The sequence below is a fragment of the Erithacus rubecula genome (assembly GCF_903797595.1).
Source record: "Erithacus rubecula genome assembly, chromosome: 3".
Taxonomy (NCBI): Eukaryota; Metazoa; Chordata; class Aves; order Passeriformes; family Muscicapidae; genus Erithacus; species Erithacus rubecula.
This window is the reverse complement of record NC_136689.1, coordinates 77347653-77361151: the sequence shown is the minus strand read 5'-3', so window position 1 is coordinate 77361151 and position 13499 is coordinate 77347653. Positions and strand designations below refer to the sequence as shown.

General features: G+C 39.8%; 1 protein-coding gene across 6 annotated transcripts in view; it reads right to left on the bottom strand.

Moving 5' to 3' along the window:
• The window catches only part of CTNND2 (catenin delta 2), a 626420-nt gene extending 613569 nt beyond the window's left edge, over positions 1 to 12851 (bottom strand). For 3 of the 6 annotated variants that reach the window (XM_079301144.1, XM_079301145.1, XM_079301149.1), the window contains exon 1: positions 12423 to 12849. In XM_079301144.1, coding sequence (XP_079157270.1) covers positions 12423 to 12459 — 37 coding nt within the window. In that variant the 5' untranslated portion in view covers positions 12460 to 12849. Of the gene's footprint in view, positions 1 to 12422 lie in introns of all 6 variants that reach the window. The other 3 variants (XM_079301143.1, XM_079301147.1, XM_079301146.1) reach the window with 3 other exon arrangements.
• Between the last annotated feature and the right edge of the window lie 648 nt (positions 12852 to 13499).

Below are 13499 nucleotides of genomic sequence, written 5' to 3'. Positions count from 1 at the left end.
AGAACAATAAACACAATCTATAGTATGTCCAAAACCATTATATATTATTTCCATCAAAGTCATTACCTATATTGGTTGAGATATTTTACTTTATTTAAAATTCATGAAGTGATAAAGGCAACTTTTACCTAATAAACCAACTACAAAGAAAAATCTGTGGTTACCTTCTGATTCACTGAGCCAAAGCCTAGAGTGCTCAGCCACCTTGGCCCTTTTCCCTTCTCTTTCTTTTTTGTTTCTATTTTGTTTGTTTATTTTTCCTTACACAATGAATGCCAAGAAATACTGTATCAGAAAAGATCACTTGAGAAAAACCATCTTAAAAGTGCTGAGATATTTTCAGACAAATATTAGAATAGTTTTAGTGTTTATGAAAGTGAAAAAAAATGATGAAAGTTTGTTCAAATATTCTAGGGCTTACCTATGCTAGTCATTTTGCTGAAACAATCTCTAATTACTCCAACATCAACTTGACTCATTACAAGAAGAAAACCTATAGATATAGGGAATTCAAGCACTTGTCCCTCACCTTTCTGCTCTGAAAATGCCCCTTTGAACTTGAAACAACAAAGGACTGGGAAGATTACTATTGGTACCACAGCAAGGCATGAGCAGAAGTTGTCTGTCCAGTTCTCTCTTAGTACATAATGTAACAATAGCAACTCTTGCCTATAAATAAGTATAATGCCATTCCTGACATACCCTATGTTAATACAATAGAAGTAAGAGTGTAGTGAGGGACCAGCAGCAGGGTATTTGCTGATGTTTTCTAGGGCTTCATTGTTCTTGCAAAAGCAAGTTCTAGTATTGTTTGTTAAAATTCTCACAGAGAAAGGATCTAGCACAGTTTACTCCCCCCCACACCTTGTTTACATCCCACCAAATTACTCTCTTTTTCCTTATTTTCATTTTCTTAAAGACATAAAAAAGCTCACTAATGATATTTTCTGTTTTGGAAAAAAGTCTCTTGCATCACATAAGATATGTTGTTACTTGTTTTGGAAAAAATCAGGTGAAGTCAAGCAAAAGTTAACTTTTATGCCACCGATGCACAAAGAGCAGTGTAGCAAGAGCTCTTTGCTTAAGCAACATGGAAAGGGCTTCATGCTCTAGGAGACAGAGCACATAAGCAACTAGGATCCTATTTTCATGCTTGTTCCTGACCTATTTTCAGTCTCTCTTGACTTGTTTTCCCTTCAGCAGTCTTGTTAGATAGGTTTTTGAACTTTTCAGCACAAGGACCATCTGTGGGTATGTTTTGGACAGCACAGGTTCAACAGGGCTGAGTTCTACGTACGCTTGTCAAAACACTGATGTAATACAAAATAAAGAGCCACCACTATGTTTGATTGCTTAGATGATTCCAGTCTGTTCCTCCATCTGCATTCTTGCATATGGTCTCTCATCCATTGTGCAGTTAGTGAAGCTACAGCAGACAGTTTTCTAAACGTGCCCTGGGAGGGAACTGGTTACACACCACTCTGCAGAGTGCTGGAGCACAGTCCAGTCTGTGGTTGTGTTTGTTACTGTAGAGTCACAGATAGACTCAGGAGTGTTGAGCTAACTCTGTATTTCATCATGGGAAACACTGGGATATTTACAACTAGCTTCAAGGTCCTGTTTAGGGCTAAGGTCAATTTCCATAACAAAATTAGCCAATTGAAATTCAGTATCAATAAGAAGGAAATAGACTTCCTCTCACATACTGAGAAGTTTGGTGTCCTGTAGGCAAAATAGTAAGAAAGTTTGAAACAAGAACTGCAAACAGGCAGGAGTATCCTGAGGCTTCCACTGTGAGTTAGCCTGCATCTAGAAGTAGCAACTTTGGGCCCTTCACAATATTTTTTTGCACCATAAAATTATTTCAGGGGTAAAGTAGCATCATAAGCTGTAGAGCTTATTAAAATAGTTAAAAAAAATTAAAAGGCAAGAACAGAATTCACAAGGCCACAGCAATTTCGATGTTATTCTATTTAACAAATTAATGACTGTTTCAAGACAACCAAATAAAGTCTGTTCAAAGAGGAAGCTTGCCTGGCTGAAAGAAATAATAAAGAGATAGAAAATATTGCTTTATATGCCTGTTTTGGGTAATATTTGAGTGTCATATTTAGGAACTTATAAAAGCTCTGTATATATCTTCAAACTTCAGAAGTTTTGTATGTATAAACGCTCAGATTCTAAATGGCAAGCTCCTTTTGTTCTTCTCTTCTACATACATATGAAAACTGTGAAGATTAGAACATCAGAAATATTGCACAATATTCTATAAATTCATTCAGAAAGGTAAGTCACCTTTTTGAAGGTGCTCTAGAATAATTCATGTGCAAAGGAAAAAAGCTTTGTGTTGGCCTTCCTTTCTTCAGCTGTTCCTGTGAAATGCAGATGTAGAGCTGTGCCTCTGAAATACACTTTGTATCTAAAACCTGGTATTGTGAAATCAATGGCAAGTCTCTAAACCTTTCCTTCCACAGGCTATGGACAGAAGAGCAAGCTTTGGATACTGATAACATAATCAGAAATAATCATTCTTCTCCATGCTTCTTGAATGCACATTATTTATAGGATATTGTTATTCAAATAAAAGTTTTAAAATAAAAATGAGAGAGAATTTGAACTCTGTAAATTTCTTATTATGTTGTTAGGAACTGTGGTAGAGATTTTAGTTTTGCAACCTGTTCCCTTAAATGTGCAACTTACTGTAGTTGAAATGGAAGAGTTAGAGACTTGTAATGTAATTCACAATACTAGGTTTTTGATAAAATATTTATTTCTGAAGTGCAGCTATACATCTGCATTTCAAGACTGTGTCACTTTTCCATTTATCCCATTCCTCCTGGCCAACTCATCTTTTTAATACCCACCACTCATTCTCTTTTGTTTAGCAAAAACATGAATGAATTGCATAGCACATACAAATGAGACATTCCTAAACAAAACCATGGGACAAAAAAAACCCATCTTATTTTTGGCCACCTGCCAATACTATTTAGTTATTAAATCCAAAGTGGAACCAAAACACCACATTTGAGTAAAGATTTATTAGAAAAGTATTTTAAAACCATGGATACTTGAATGTTATGATGAGAATATTAAGCCCTTCAAAAATCAGGAGTCCTTGCTTCTTTATTATGTATTTTACTGGAGGTATGCTAAAAACCTTATGAAAAAGTGAATTTTAAAACAGCAGAAGGCAAAAGATAAATTGCTTTATTCCCAAGAATGCATATTTCCATAAACTCTGTCACTTATTTGTTTTAGGAGGTCTGTACAACTTCCTAGGGAGAAATTCCATTTGATGACAAACATACTGCACTATCAAGTAAACAAATCTTATACAACACACAATACAATACAATACAATACAATTCTACAGGTCAGGAAGAATCTTTCAGTAAGATAAGTTACCTAAACAAGATAGTATTATGATATTTCCCTTCTCTTTCCCACTTCACCATTTTTGCCTCTCTCTGCAACTAATATATTGACCAAATAGTATAAAAATTATTAACAACTACTGAGTTTATATGTCCTGCCTGTTTTATGGTAACAGTGTAATAACTGTAATTTTCTTTTTTTAAAAATAACCACAACAGAAACCTCCACCAAACAAACGAAAAAAAAAAAAATAATAAAAAAAAAAAGGCTCAACCAACAAACCAACAAGCCAAAGAACAAAACCAAAAAACCACAAAAAACCAAAAAACACTGGAAAAGTTCACCCCAACTATTTAATGGCAAATATCTTGTGGAATTACTAAACAGTCAAGTGAAAAAAGGCTGAATAAATAGAAAAAAATATTTTTACTAGAGAACATCTAGTAAAACACAGGGATCCCATGGAATCAGTTGGATTTCTGTCATCAATTTCACAAGAGTATAACTGAGTTTTGCCTGGGGGTGATTACAACATTACACCCCTTTTGAAATTAATATACAAGTCATGTAATGTGTATACAAGAGAGGAATTTTTACATCTGACAGAGGTGCAACTAATTACATATGTGTTTATAACTCAAAAGCAGATTATATGCATGCATGCATTTCTTAAACATATTCAAACTATTTTGCTTATCTGTGCAAAGTGTTCTGTTAGAACTGATGCACTGTAGTAAATAAAATGCTCCCAAAAACATATTCCTAAAAGTATTTGCTAGAATCATCAGACTGAATCAACTACCTGTGCTAAGAGATTGAATTACCATTTTCCTATTCATTGACAACATGACAACATAACAGTTATGCCTTCCAGACTGTCTCCCTTTCCCCAGATTCTCATCCAGCCTTTTTTTGGCCTGCTATAACCAACATCTCAGATCTTCTTTGCTTTGGACACTATGTACAGGAAAAACAAACAAAAACCCCCAAATAGAAAAAAACAAAACAAACCCCAAAATGTAAAAGCAATTTATATTGCAGACTCTTTGGCTCCTTGACAAACATCATTGCTCCAAGTCTGTTCTGTCAATAGATCACCAACAATCTGTCATTTGGGGACCTGAAATAATTTTATCACCACTGATCAAAAGCCAAGTACTTCCTTCCTGGATATTTTTAGAGGGGAGACTTTGCTGAGAGAGTCTAAGGCAGAGCAATCCATCAGCAATGTCAGCCTGAGGATTCCAGTGGGCAGAACACAGCTGTGAAGGAAACCCTGCTCCTCCTCACTGGCCAGTTCTCTGAGTAGAGACTTCACACACAAACAGGAAAATCAGGTTCTTTGGAGTGGTTTTGCTCAGCCAGCTTTCCAATGAAATGACATCAGCATGTTCAGGAGGTGAGAGGTGCCTGGTCACAAAAATCCAAGGTGTCCCAAAATCCTAAGAGTAAGTCAAGTTTATGTTGCACTTAATTGTCACCGTTAGGTATAGAATGTTCCTCAGCTACTAGTGTTGCACTTGCTTACAAAAAAGATAAAATTATTAATACGTAAATTTTATTCTGCACAGTACTATTAAGTACAAAATTTATTCGAACTAAATTACATATCTGTGTAAAGTTTTGTCCACTCTTCACTAAACTGAAGGCATAAAACATGATCAAAACCTGGAATATTGTTTTTACCACACAAAAACAGATGTCTCTTCTGCTGAGTTCAAATACTGTTATTCTAATACATATGAAATAGAAGAAATATTTATTACTCACTACAAAAAAATCACATCTCTTCAGACTGACTGACGAAAAACACACAAAACAAAGCAAAACAAAACAGCAAGACCTATACATGCACTGTATCTCCAAGACTTGGGGATAGAAAAGAAAAAATTAAAAAGCAGATTACTCTTGGCTACTTTTGTTTTTAAGGTTTTTATAGAGAGGGAACATGTAAGCCAACTAATCAAAATTCAACCTCAAGAAAGGCAAAGAAGAAATGTAAAGGTTATATTTTACACCATAGCTTTCCACTTCATCCACATACAGTACTTACTGAACAGACCTATGCTACACAAGATACACAGAAAATAAGGAAATGTTTGTGCCTTTCTGAAATGAGGAGTATCTGCCATCCTTTGGGCCCTCATTATGAGAGTCGGCATTGAGAATTAAGTGCACAGGATCCCAGTGGAAACACTCAGGGGATAACGAACTTTCATAATTTGACCAGAACTGCATGCTTTGGAATTTTTTTATTGAAAAAAAATTATGTGATGACACATAGTAGGAAGGCCTATGTACCTGAGAGCATGAAATAATTGCTTATCAGAATAGTGCATTACGCTCCACAAATATACCATGGCTTCATGATACTAAAGATTTTTTGGTATCATGAGTCTGCTTTTAATGGCAGTTCTTAAAACTTCTGATTCTAAATTTACCCTTTGATTAGGCCTGCATATTTGTAATTAAGCTCAACCTGTCCATTCTTCTTTGAAGAGATTAAAGTCAGAGTCCCCCAAGACTCCTGAGGCTCTGTGCAATAATTTACTTGTTCTTGGTAAAGGCAATAGAAGTCAGAAGTGAAAAATAAGTGCAATAAGCTGCCAAGCTTGTCAGAAACACTTTCAACCAAAAATACATACTAGTAAATCTATAAAATCTGTAAGAAGCTATCATGTTTATTATGGCAGAAAAAGAGAAATAGGTGTTGCCTATCTCCTACGTGTTCAAATATAAGATGCTGTAAGCTATCAGTAAAATGAATGTATGTGCAGCTGTTAATCCTCGAGGTCTGTGGCAGCTTAAAGCCCCTTTTTTTCCCCGCAGAATGGACCAAACTTCATGGTCTGAAACTTACACATAGATGAGAAGCATCTGGAATTAACCTGGTAACTTGCAAGCAGGACAGTACTTTCAAGCCTGTTACTCAAAATCCTTCTGTTGGGAAGGTTAACACAGTTAAATGTCAGAAGTTAAAAAAACAGAAGCCAACACTCTCCTGTTTCTTTAATTGTAATGAAAATTTTGAGAATGCATTCTGTAGTTTGACGCTTATAAAGAAGAGATGCACTAACACACTTCCAAGTTTTGCCCTGTACTATTAGATGACATACATCAGCACTGCAGTGGAAATCCATATATAAAATCACATTATTATTGTAACTCAGGCTTCAAAACCGTTTGCAGCAAGAATTACACGACTCATCAATTACTGGCAAACTTCTTCCCTAAAATACAATTTTTCTAAAATACCCAGAACTCTTTTTGTTCTAGTCACTGCATTTCTAAGCACACTAGGTCAGACGAGGTTAGGCACTGAACTGAAGGTTCAGGTTACCATCATGTGGTGATCAAGGGTAAAGGTGTTTCATCAGAAGTACTCAGAAAGTATCAAATATGACTAAACATTTTGCTAAAATTTTTCAAAATACTCACAGACTAACCTAGATTTTGATCTGTAAGAATTCACTAGATACGCCATTCTGTATTTAGTACCTACACTTTTTAGCAGCCTCAACTCCAGCTTTCCATGAGACTTCAATTTCTTGATCACACAGAATCTCACCTACTATGGTATCACGCCATGCACAAATTAGATGGTTCATTAGGCATGTTCAAAAGTTGTCCTGAAGCTTGGTTGGCATAAGAAACCTGAGAAAGTGATGGTGTTATGAATGTCTCCAAGTATCTGCTTATTTAAAGAACTGACTCTACAAATTCTGGCATACAAGACAACAACAAGATTTGTACATGCAAGATTTGTGTGTTTAATCCACTGCTGAAAGCCTTTGAGTTGTTGTTTCCTTAGGTAATCATTCTCTAACCTAGCCTTCTGCCTTCTCACTCTGCTTTTCACTGAATATGAACATCCATATCTAATGTCATGACATTTTTCATGCAAAAAAAGAGCATGAAAAAGCTTTTGCCTTCCCATATGCCAAACAGGTAAAGCAACAGTCAACCTCTTGTCAAGAATAGCTATTATTTTTGAACTAGCCAATTTCACTGGGGCAACAATCTGTTTTCAAAGAAAACTGATTGCTACCCAGCCAACATGCCACGATTTGATTAATTTATGCCATCTTCAGAAAAGTTATACTCTTTGCTCACATAAATCTAAAATTATGAATACATTAAAAAAAACCAACAAAACAAACAAAAATCCCCAAAGACACCCACTGATCAGCTAGCTAGAAACACACGAATTCATGAATTTCAGCATTTTGGGGGAAAATTGTAAAGAAGAACTAAAAAGTTTATATGTCTTGCTTATAACATCCAGTGCATGTTTTTTCTTGCCTTTCAGGTAGCCAGTTTCAAAAACTGTAGAACTCACTTGGGAAACAGGAATTAAAATACCTTGAAACTCATTGTCTGATGCCTTGAGTTACCTCTCAGACCATCCTTGCTAGTCACCCTACCAAACTGCTTGCTGGTTCTGATGGAAAGCATATACTTTTACAGGATGAAGATTACAACCTATAATTATCCTAGTGGAGCCAAAAGGTACAGCAGTTTTCTACCACCAGACTGAAACTTATTTCTAATCAATTTCCCAAGCACCTTAGTAATTTGAATGAAACAATCTCATATAAATCTGATATAAATGAATGTGTAAGGGTTAAGTCTTATTCAGTGGGTTTAAAACAATCAAGAATCCCATCAGAATATATATTTATATTACCTGTTTACTTCATTTGGCTCTCTTCAAAAATTCAGCCTTAAAGGAATAGCTTGATTACTTAACTGAGTAACAACTGGTAGTATTTGAAGAGGAGAATGAACCCATGGCTGAAAAAATATGTTACATTAAGCAGGAAAATTTAAGTTACACTGTCAGTTTCCAAAAGTAATTATCTTGACCAAACGGAAATTGCTGTACTCTGAAGATTTTTGGGAGATGAAGAAATCAATTGTACATTTGGCAAGGAAAAAAGAGTGGAAGACAAAAACATCGAAAACATAGGAAGGGAAAATGCAAAATTCTTCCCTACAGAATGTTATATGTAAAGTCCCTTTGAGTCTCAGATGATTTTGATTTTGGATGCTACAAGTCAAACTCTACATATTTGTGGCTTCTTAAAATGAATTAAAACAAGTGGAAAATAGTAGTTCATTATACAGTAGAATTATTATGATTAACACAACAAACCAAAACAAAATGGTTATTTTATATATGAATTTTAGAAAGTTAACACCACTTTGGCAGCTCTGAGAAGTTTTAAAGTTTTATTAGAAACCTGGGGGTTTTCTTGGGTGAGTTTAGGCTGGGTGTTTCCTTTTTGGTTTTGGTTGGGTTTTTTTTTTTTTTTTTCAAAAGCTTCAATAAAATAGGCAGCAACCAAAAGGACAAGATTCTAATACATTCTGTTCCATGCTTTATGTGTCTTGAAGTTATTGCTTATTACTATAATGGAATTTTGTAAAGTACAATAGGCAGATTAAGAGCCAGTAGGATGCACTAGAAGTTACCATGCCAAGAGCAATTTAAACAAATATAAAATGCTTGCTCTCATAGATAATGAAATGCTTCTCTGTTTCTTAGTTCAAGACTAAACTGGCAGTTTATATAAGAAAAATATCTATTAATGTGGCAACTGGTTTACATACAAACAGATACCATATTTCCTTTTTGATACTATTGAATTTAAATTTTGTCCAGCATAATGCCAGACAATCTGGTCAGGCAATCTGCTTTTACAACCCATTCACTACACAAAGTTAGCATATCCCAAGGGGATAGAAGAAATTGTTTCAGTCTTCCATGCTGCATTCAGATTTCTTTCCAGGTGAACCTAACTACCAAGGAGCCCTTTAACCAAAAGATTGTATGGTTCTGCTGTGTGTGGACAGAGGACTACTTATTTGTCCTGCAGAGACTTTCTGTTGAGCATACAAGAATATATAAAATACATTTCCCACCATGCCCCCATTAAAAAAGGTCAGAAATGCAATGTTTTTCTTGGTATAATATTTTCTGTCATGACAAAAGCAATCTCTTCTTTAAGAGCAAATGTGGCTTAGTCCTATTTGAGAGTCCTTCTGCCACTTAAGAAATACATTTTCCATATTTAAAGCTGCTACCTCTATTAAGGTCTGTTGTTTACTTGTATATTATTAATAATTCCACTACTAAACTAATATTGTGCAGTTAAATAAGCATCTAAAATTTATCCACTAATAAGATCTTACTGAGAACTTCAAAGAGAAAACACAATCACTCGCATTTTTGTCAAACCTCGGCTGTAACTTCAAATATCAAACTCTTCATGCAAGCACCATCTATAAGCATCAAAGCCACAGGTCCTTATTTAAGTGAGGAGTACTGTAATAATGCATTTTCCTTATCTTGCTAATACTCCTGAAAACAGTTGCTTCTAGGAGAGAAACATATGCTTGAAGTCTTAACAAAGATATGCTGGAATTTCCTCAAGTGATCGGCTCTAAAAATCGTATCACACTGAACCATGAAATAGAAAATGTATCTGAAATTTAGTGCAAAATTTAACACTCATGAGTTCCACTGATTCTGTTATCTGCTCCATTTACATGCCAATCTACACCCCTACCTAAAAAGGCTTTTCTTAAAACCCTTAAAATAAACTACTCCAGCACTTCATTTGTAGCATAAGTTGATTTTACACGTGTCTTGAGCAACAAGCACTCAACACCATAGTCATTAAACTGATAACATCCATCAGCAAAGGTAAACCGTGCAAATCAGAATTATGCAAAAACATTTTTTTTAGTTGCTACTATTTCTATTTTCTGCCGCTGTCCACTAGAGTTCATTATGTGAGAATGAAATTACCTTGGCATTTTATAAAAAAAAACCCCACATCAAAAGTCGAGGCTTGTGTCACCAATGAGCTATTGATTGCTTGTAACATCCATTAAGGCACCTAACAAACAGAAATCGAGCATTGTAGCTGGAACCCTCTCCCAAAAGCATCTTTCTTACAATCCACAAAAAGTCATGTAACTGACATTTGGAAATAAATACTTTGTCTCCTACTAGCAGCTTTGGGGGTATTTTCTTCCATACATATACATAGCACAGCCCCGCTACTCGTTTTTTTTTTCAAGCCTCTCTTATATAACAGACTGCAAAAACCACCTCTGAACAACGTGATCAAGATGTGATCTCCTCTTTTGGAACTACAACATTCAACATAATCACATTCAACCCAGTCCCAAGCTATTAATCAACTCCTTACTAATGACGGTGATCGATCGCAAGTTCTCTGCAGTTTTGCAGCTGATAGTCAGTCAAGGCTCCCAAAGGATCATGTCATTCACAGACTGAAATCAGACAGCTTCACCAACCTGGCTCAGAAATTAGTCTTACAAGGGTTTTTGATCATCATATAACGTTTTGCTTAAATATCACAGTCTTCCTAGGTGGTTCGGGTTTAGTGTTGGAGCTCCTCCCCAGATAACCTGTGTAAGGGCAACAAAAGCCCTAAAGCCACTTGAGTCTCAGAGGCCCACGAGCAGGATATACAGCAGCTTTCTCTGGAGACCTGCCCTTAACCCCTTTGTGCCGTATCATTTATACATTGGCCAACTAAATAGGCTATCTGAAAAAGATAAAGCCAGCCTACATGAGTTACATAATCAGTTTATTTTTTAAGACAGAATTAATGTATCCTGAAGTATGCAATGATGAAGATTTTTTTCGCTCTTTTGGTTTTGCAAAAGACACAACAGACTTACATAAACTCCATATAATTCTGGGTTGTCCTCTGTCTTGAGGTACGTAAGTCTTGACGTACCCTATGGAGAGGTTTGCTACAAAGCAGAGCTCAGGCTGACTCACTGTTTTCACTTTACATATAGGCTGCCTATAAAGACTTTGAAAATGAACCTGCAATGTGAAGTTTATACTTTATCATGTTATTGCTAATAAAAATGCATATATGTTTTAAGGGGCACAGATATCAGTTACAACAGCCACTAAAGTTAAGAGCTGGGTGTTAAATAAAGGAGCCTATTCATTTCTAAATATTTCTTCCAAGTTTTGGATTTTTTTTTTCTGTAATGCATAGGGTTAACCATGACACCTTAAATCCAAACAAAGCACACCCTAACGAAGTATAAGAAAATGTAACTGCACAAGATATTGTACTACATTCTTCGGTATATTCATCCTTCCAGTCCCTCCAGGGGAAATTTAACATGGTTTCTAAAATTATCCCTCTTGTTTTTTTCATTTTTCTCAAGATCCCCGGCCAGATGAATTTGTGTATTACATGTACTGCCTGTGCCGCTGCACCTCCTTCCTCTGTGGTGACTTGATTCAGCTGAAGCTACGATTTGACCGATCGATGCAAGCACATTACACACCAGAATAAGAGTAAGGTAAGGGTAAAGGAAAGAAAAGCATCTCTCCTTTCAGCCATTAAATATAGATCAACGAAACATCACAGCGCACACCGCGGCTCCCCTCCCCACCCCCTCCGCCCGCTCCTCGAGCGCAGAATTTCGCAGACGGGGGTTTCAAAGCAAGAGCACACACCCGCACACCCCTCCGCACACACAGACACACAGACAGACACACACAGGCAGCACAGACACACGGAAACACGCAGCAGCCGTCGCTCGGAGCCGCCCAGGGCGCGGGCTCCGCGCAGGGCCGGGCGCTGCCCCCGCCCGCGGGTCCCCGGGCCCCTTCATCTTCATCCTCCTCCTCCTCCTTCTCCCCGGCCCATGACTTCACCGCCGTAACGAGCACATTAGTGCAGGGCGTCGGGAGACACAGTGTCGCGGATGCCCTACATAAGCAACCACTAACGTAGAAAGAAAGGGAGGAAAGCGATGGAGGGGGGAGGCCCGGGAGAAAGAACCAGGAGGAAATAACGCACTTTGTTACCTTTCGGCTGAGGGTACAAGCACCGCTCCTTGCAGCCCAGCCCAGCCCGGCTGCCTGGCCGGGGAGCAGCGCAGGACCCCGCACCAAGAAGAAATATCACGCAGGCGGGAAGGGTGTATGGGGGGGAGGGGGACGGACCTGGCACCATTACGGTGCCTGTCGTACTCACCGATCGGCGCCGATTCAGTCTGCTTGCTCCCAAACATATACCAAAACCCAACGGCAAATCCTCAGTCCGCTAAGCGAGAATGAAGGGGGGGAGCGGGGGGGGGCGAGCGACGGCTCCGGGCTTCACCGCAAGGTCCTGACCTTGCCCAGCTGCAGCATCTTCGGCTTGCCCCCCCCCGGGCGTGCGTGTGCGCCCGTGTGTCCCGCCGTCCGTGCGAGCGCGCCGATCCGGCTGCTGGGGGCTCGGCCGCAGGACAGCTGTCCGCTGGCTGCCGGGGCGAGGAGAGCTCGGCACCCACGGCCCCGCCGCTGGGGCGAGGCGCGGGGCCGCTGCGGCGGCGGCGGCTGGGGCAGGCTGCGCGGCGGCGCCGTAGCGCAGCGCGCCGGGCGGGCGCACCGGCCGCGGGATGTGGCCGAAGGAGACACAGCCGCCGCCGCAGCATCTGCCGCCGCCGCGCTCCCGCCCTGCCTCCCTCCCTCCCTCCCGCCTGCCTCCGCCCCTCCCTGGCCGTCCCCTCCCCAGCAGGAGCGCGCCCGCCGCGGCCGAGCAGCCGGCGCTGGGGGGGTACAGGGGGCGGGCGGCCCCGCTACCGATGAGGCGCGGCCGCCTGAGCCGGGCGGGGCTGGGGTAGGGCCGGGCCGGGTCCCCCCGGCTCGCCGCAGAGGGGCGCGTCCCCCTGTTCCCCAGACCCTCGCGGCCGTGGGGCTCCGATTTACTGGGGAAGGGGCAGGCAGGGCGGAGGGCGCGGGTGTGGGAGCGCACCCTGGGCGGGGGTCGTCGGTGGGGAGCAGCCCCTCGGCAGTGACCGCGGCTCCCGCTGTCATGGGTTGGGAACTCGAGGTATGCCAGCCAGAACGGTGACAGCAACAGGGAAGCCAGAGCTCGTCCCCCGGCTCGTGTCTATCTCGGGTCTTTATTCCCATGCTTTGGAAAACTAGGTGGACATCCTACCATGTTTTCAGAAGTCTTCTTGCGAGCAAATAGGGGAAGGAATATGGAAGTCATGTTTTACTCCGTCGCACGCTTAACCCTTCGTTGAGAAACTTGTGTGGAATGCATTTGCAGCACTCACCTGAA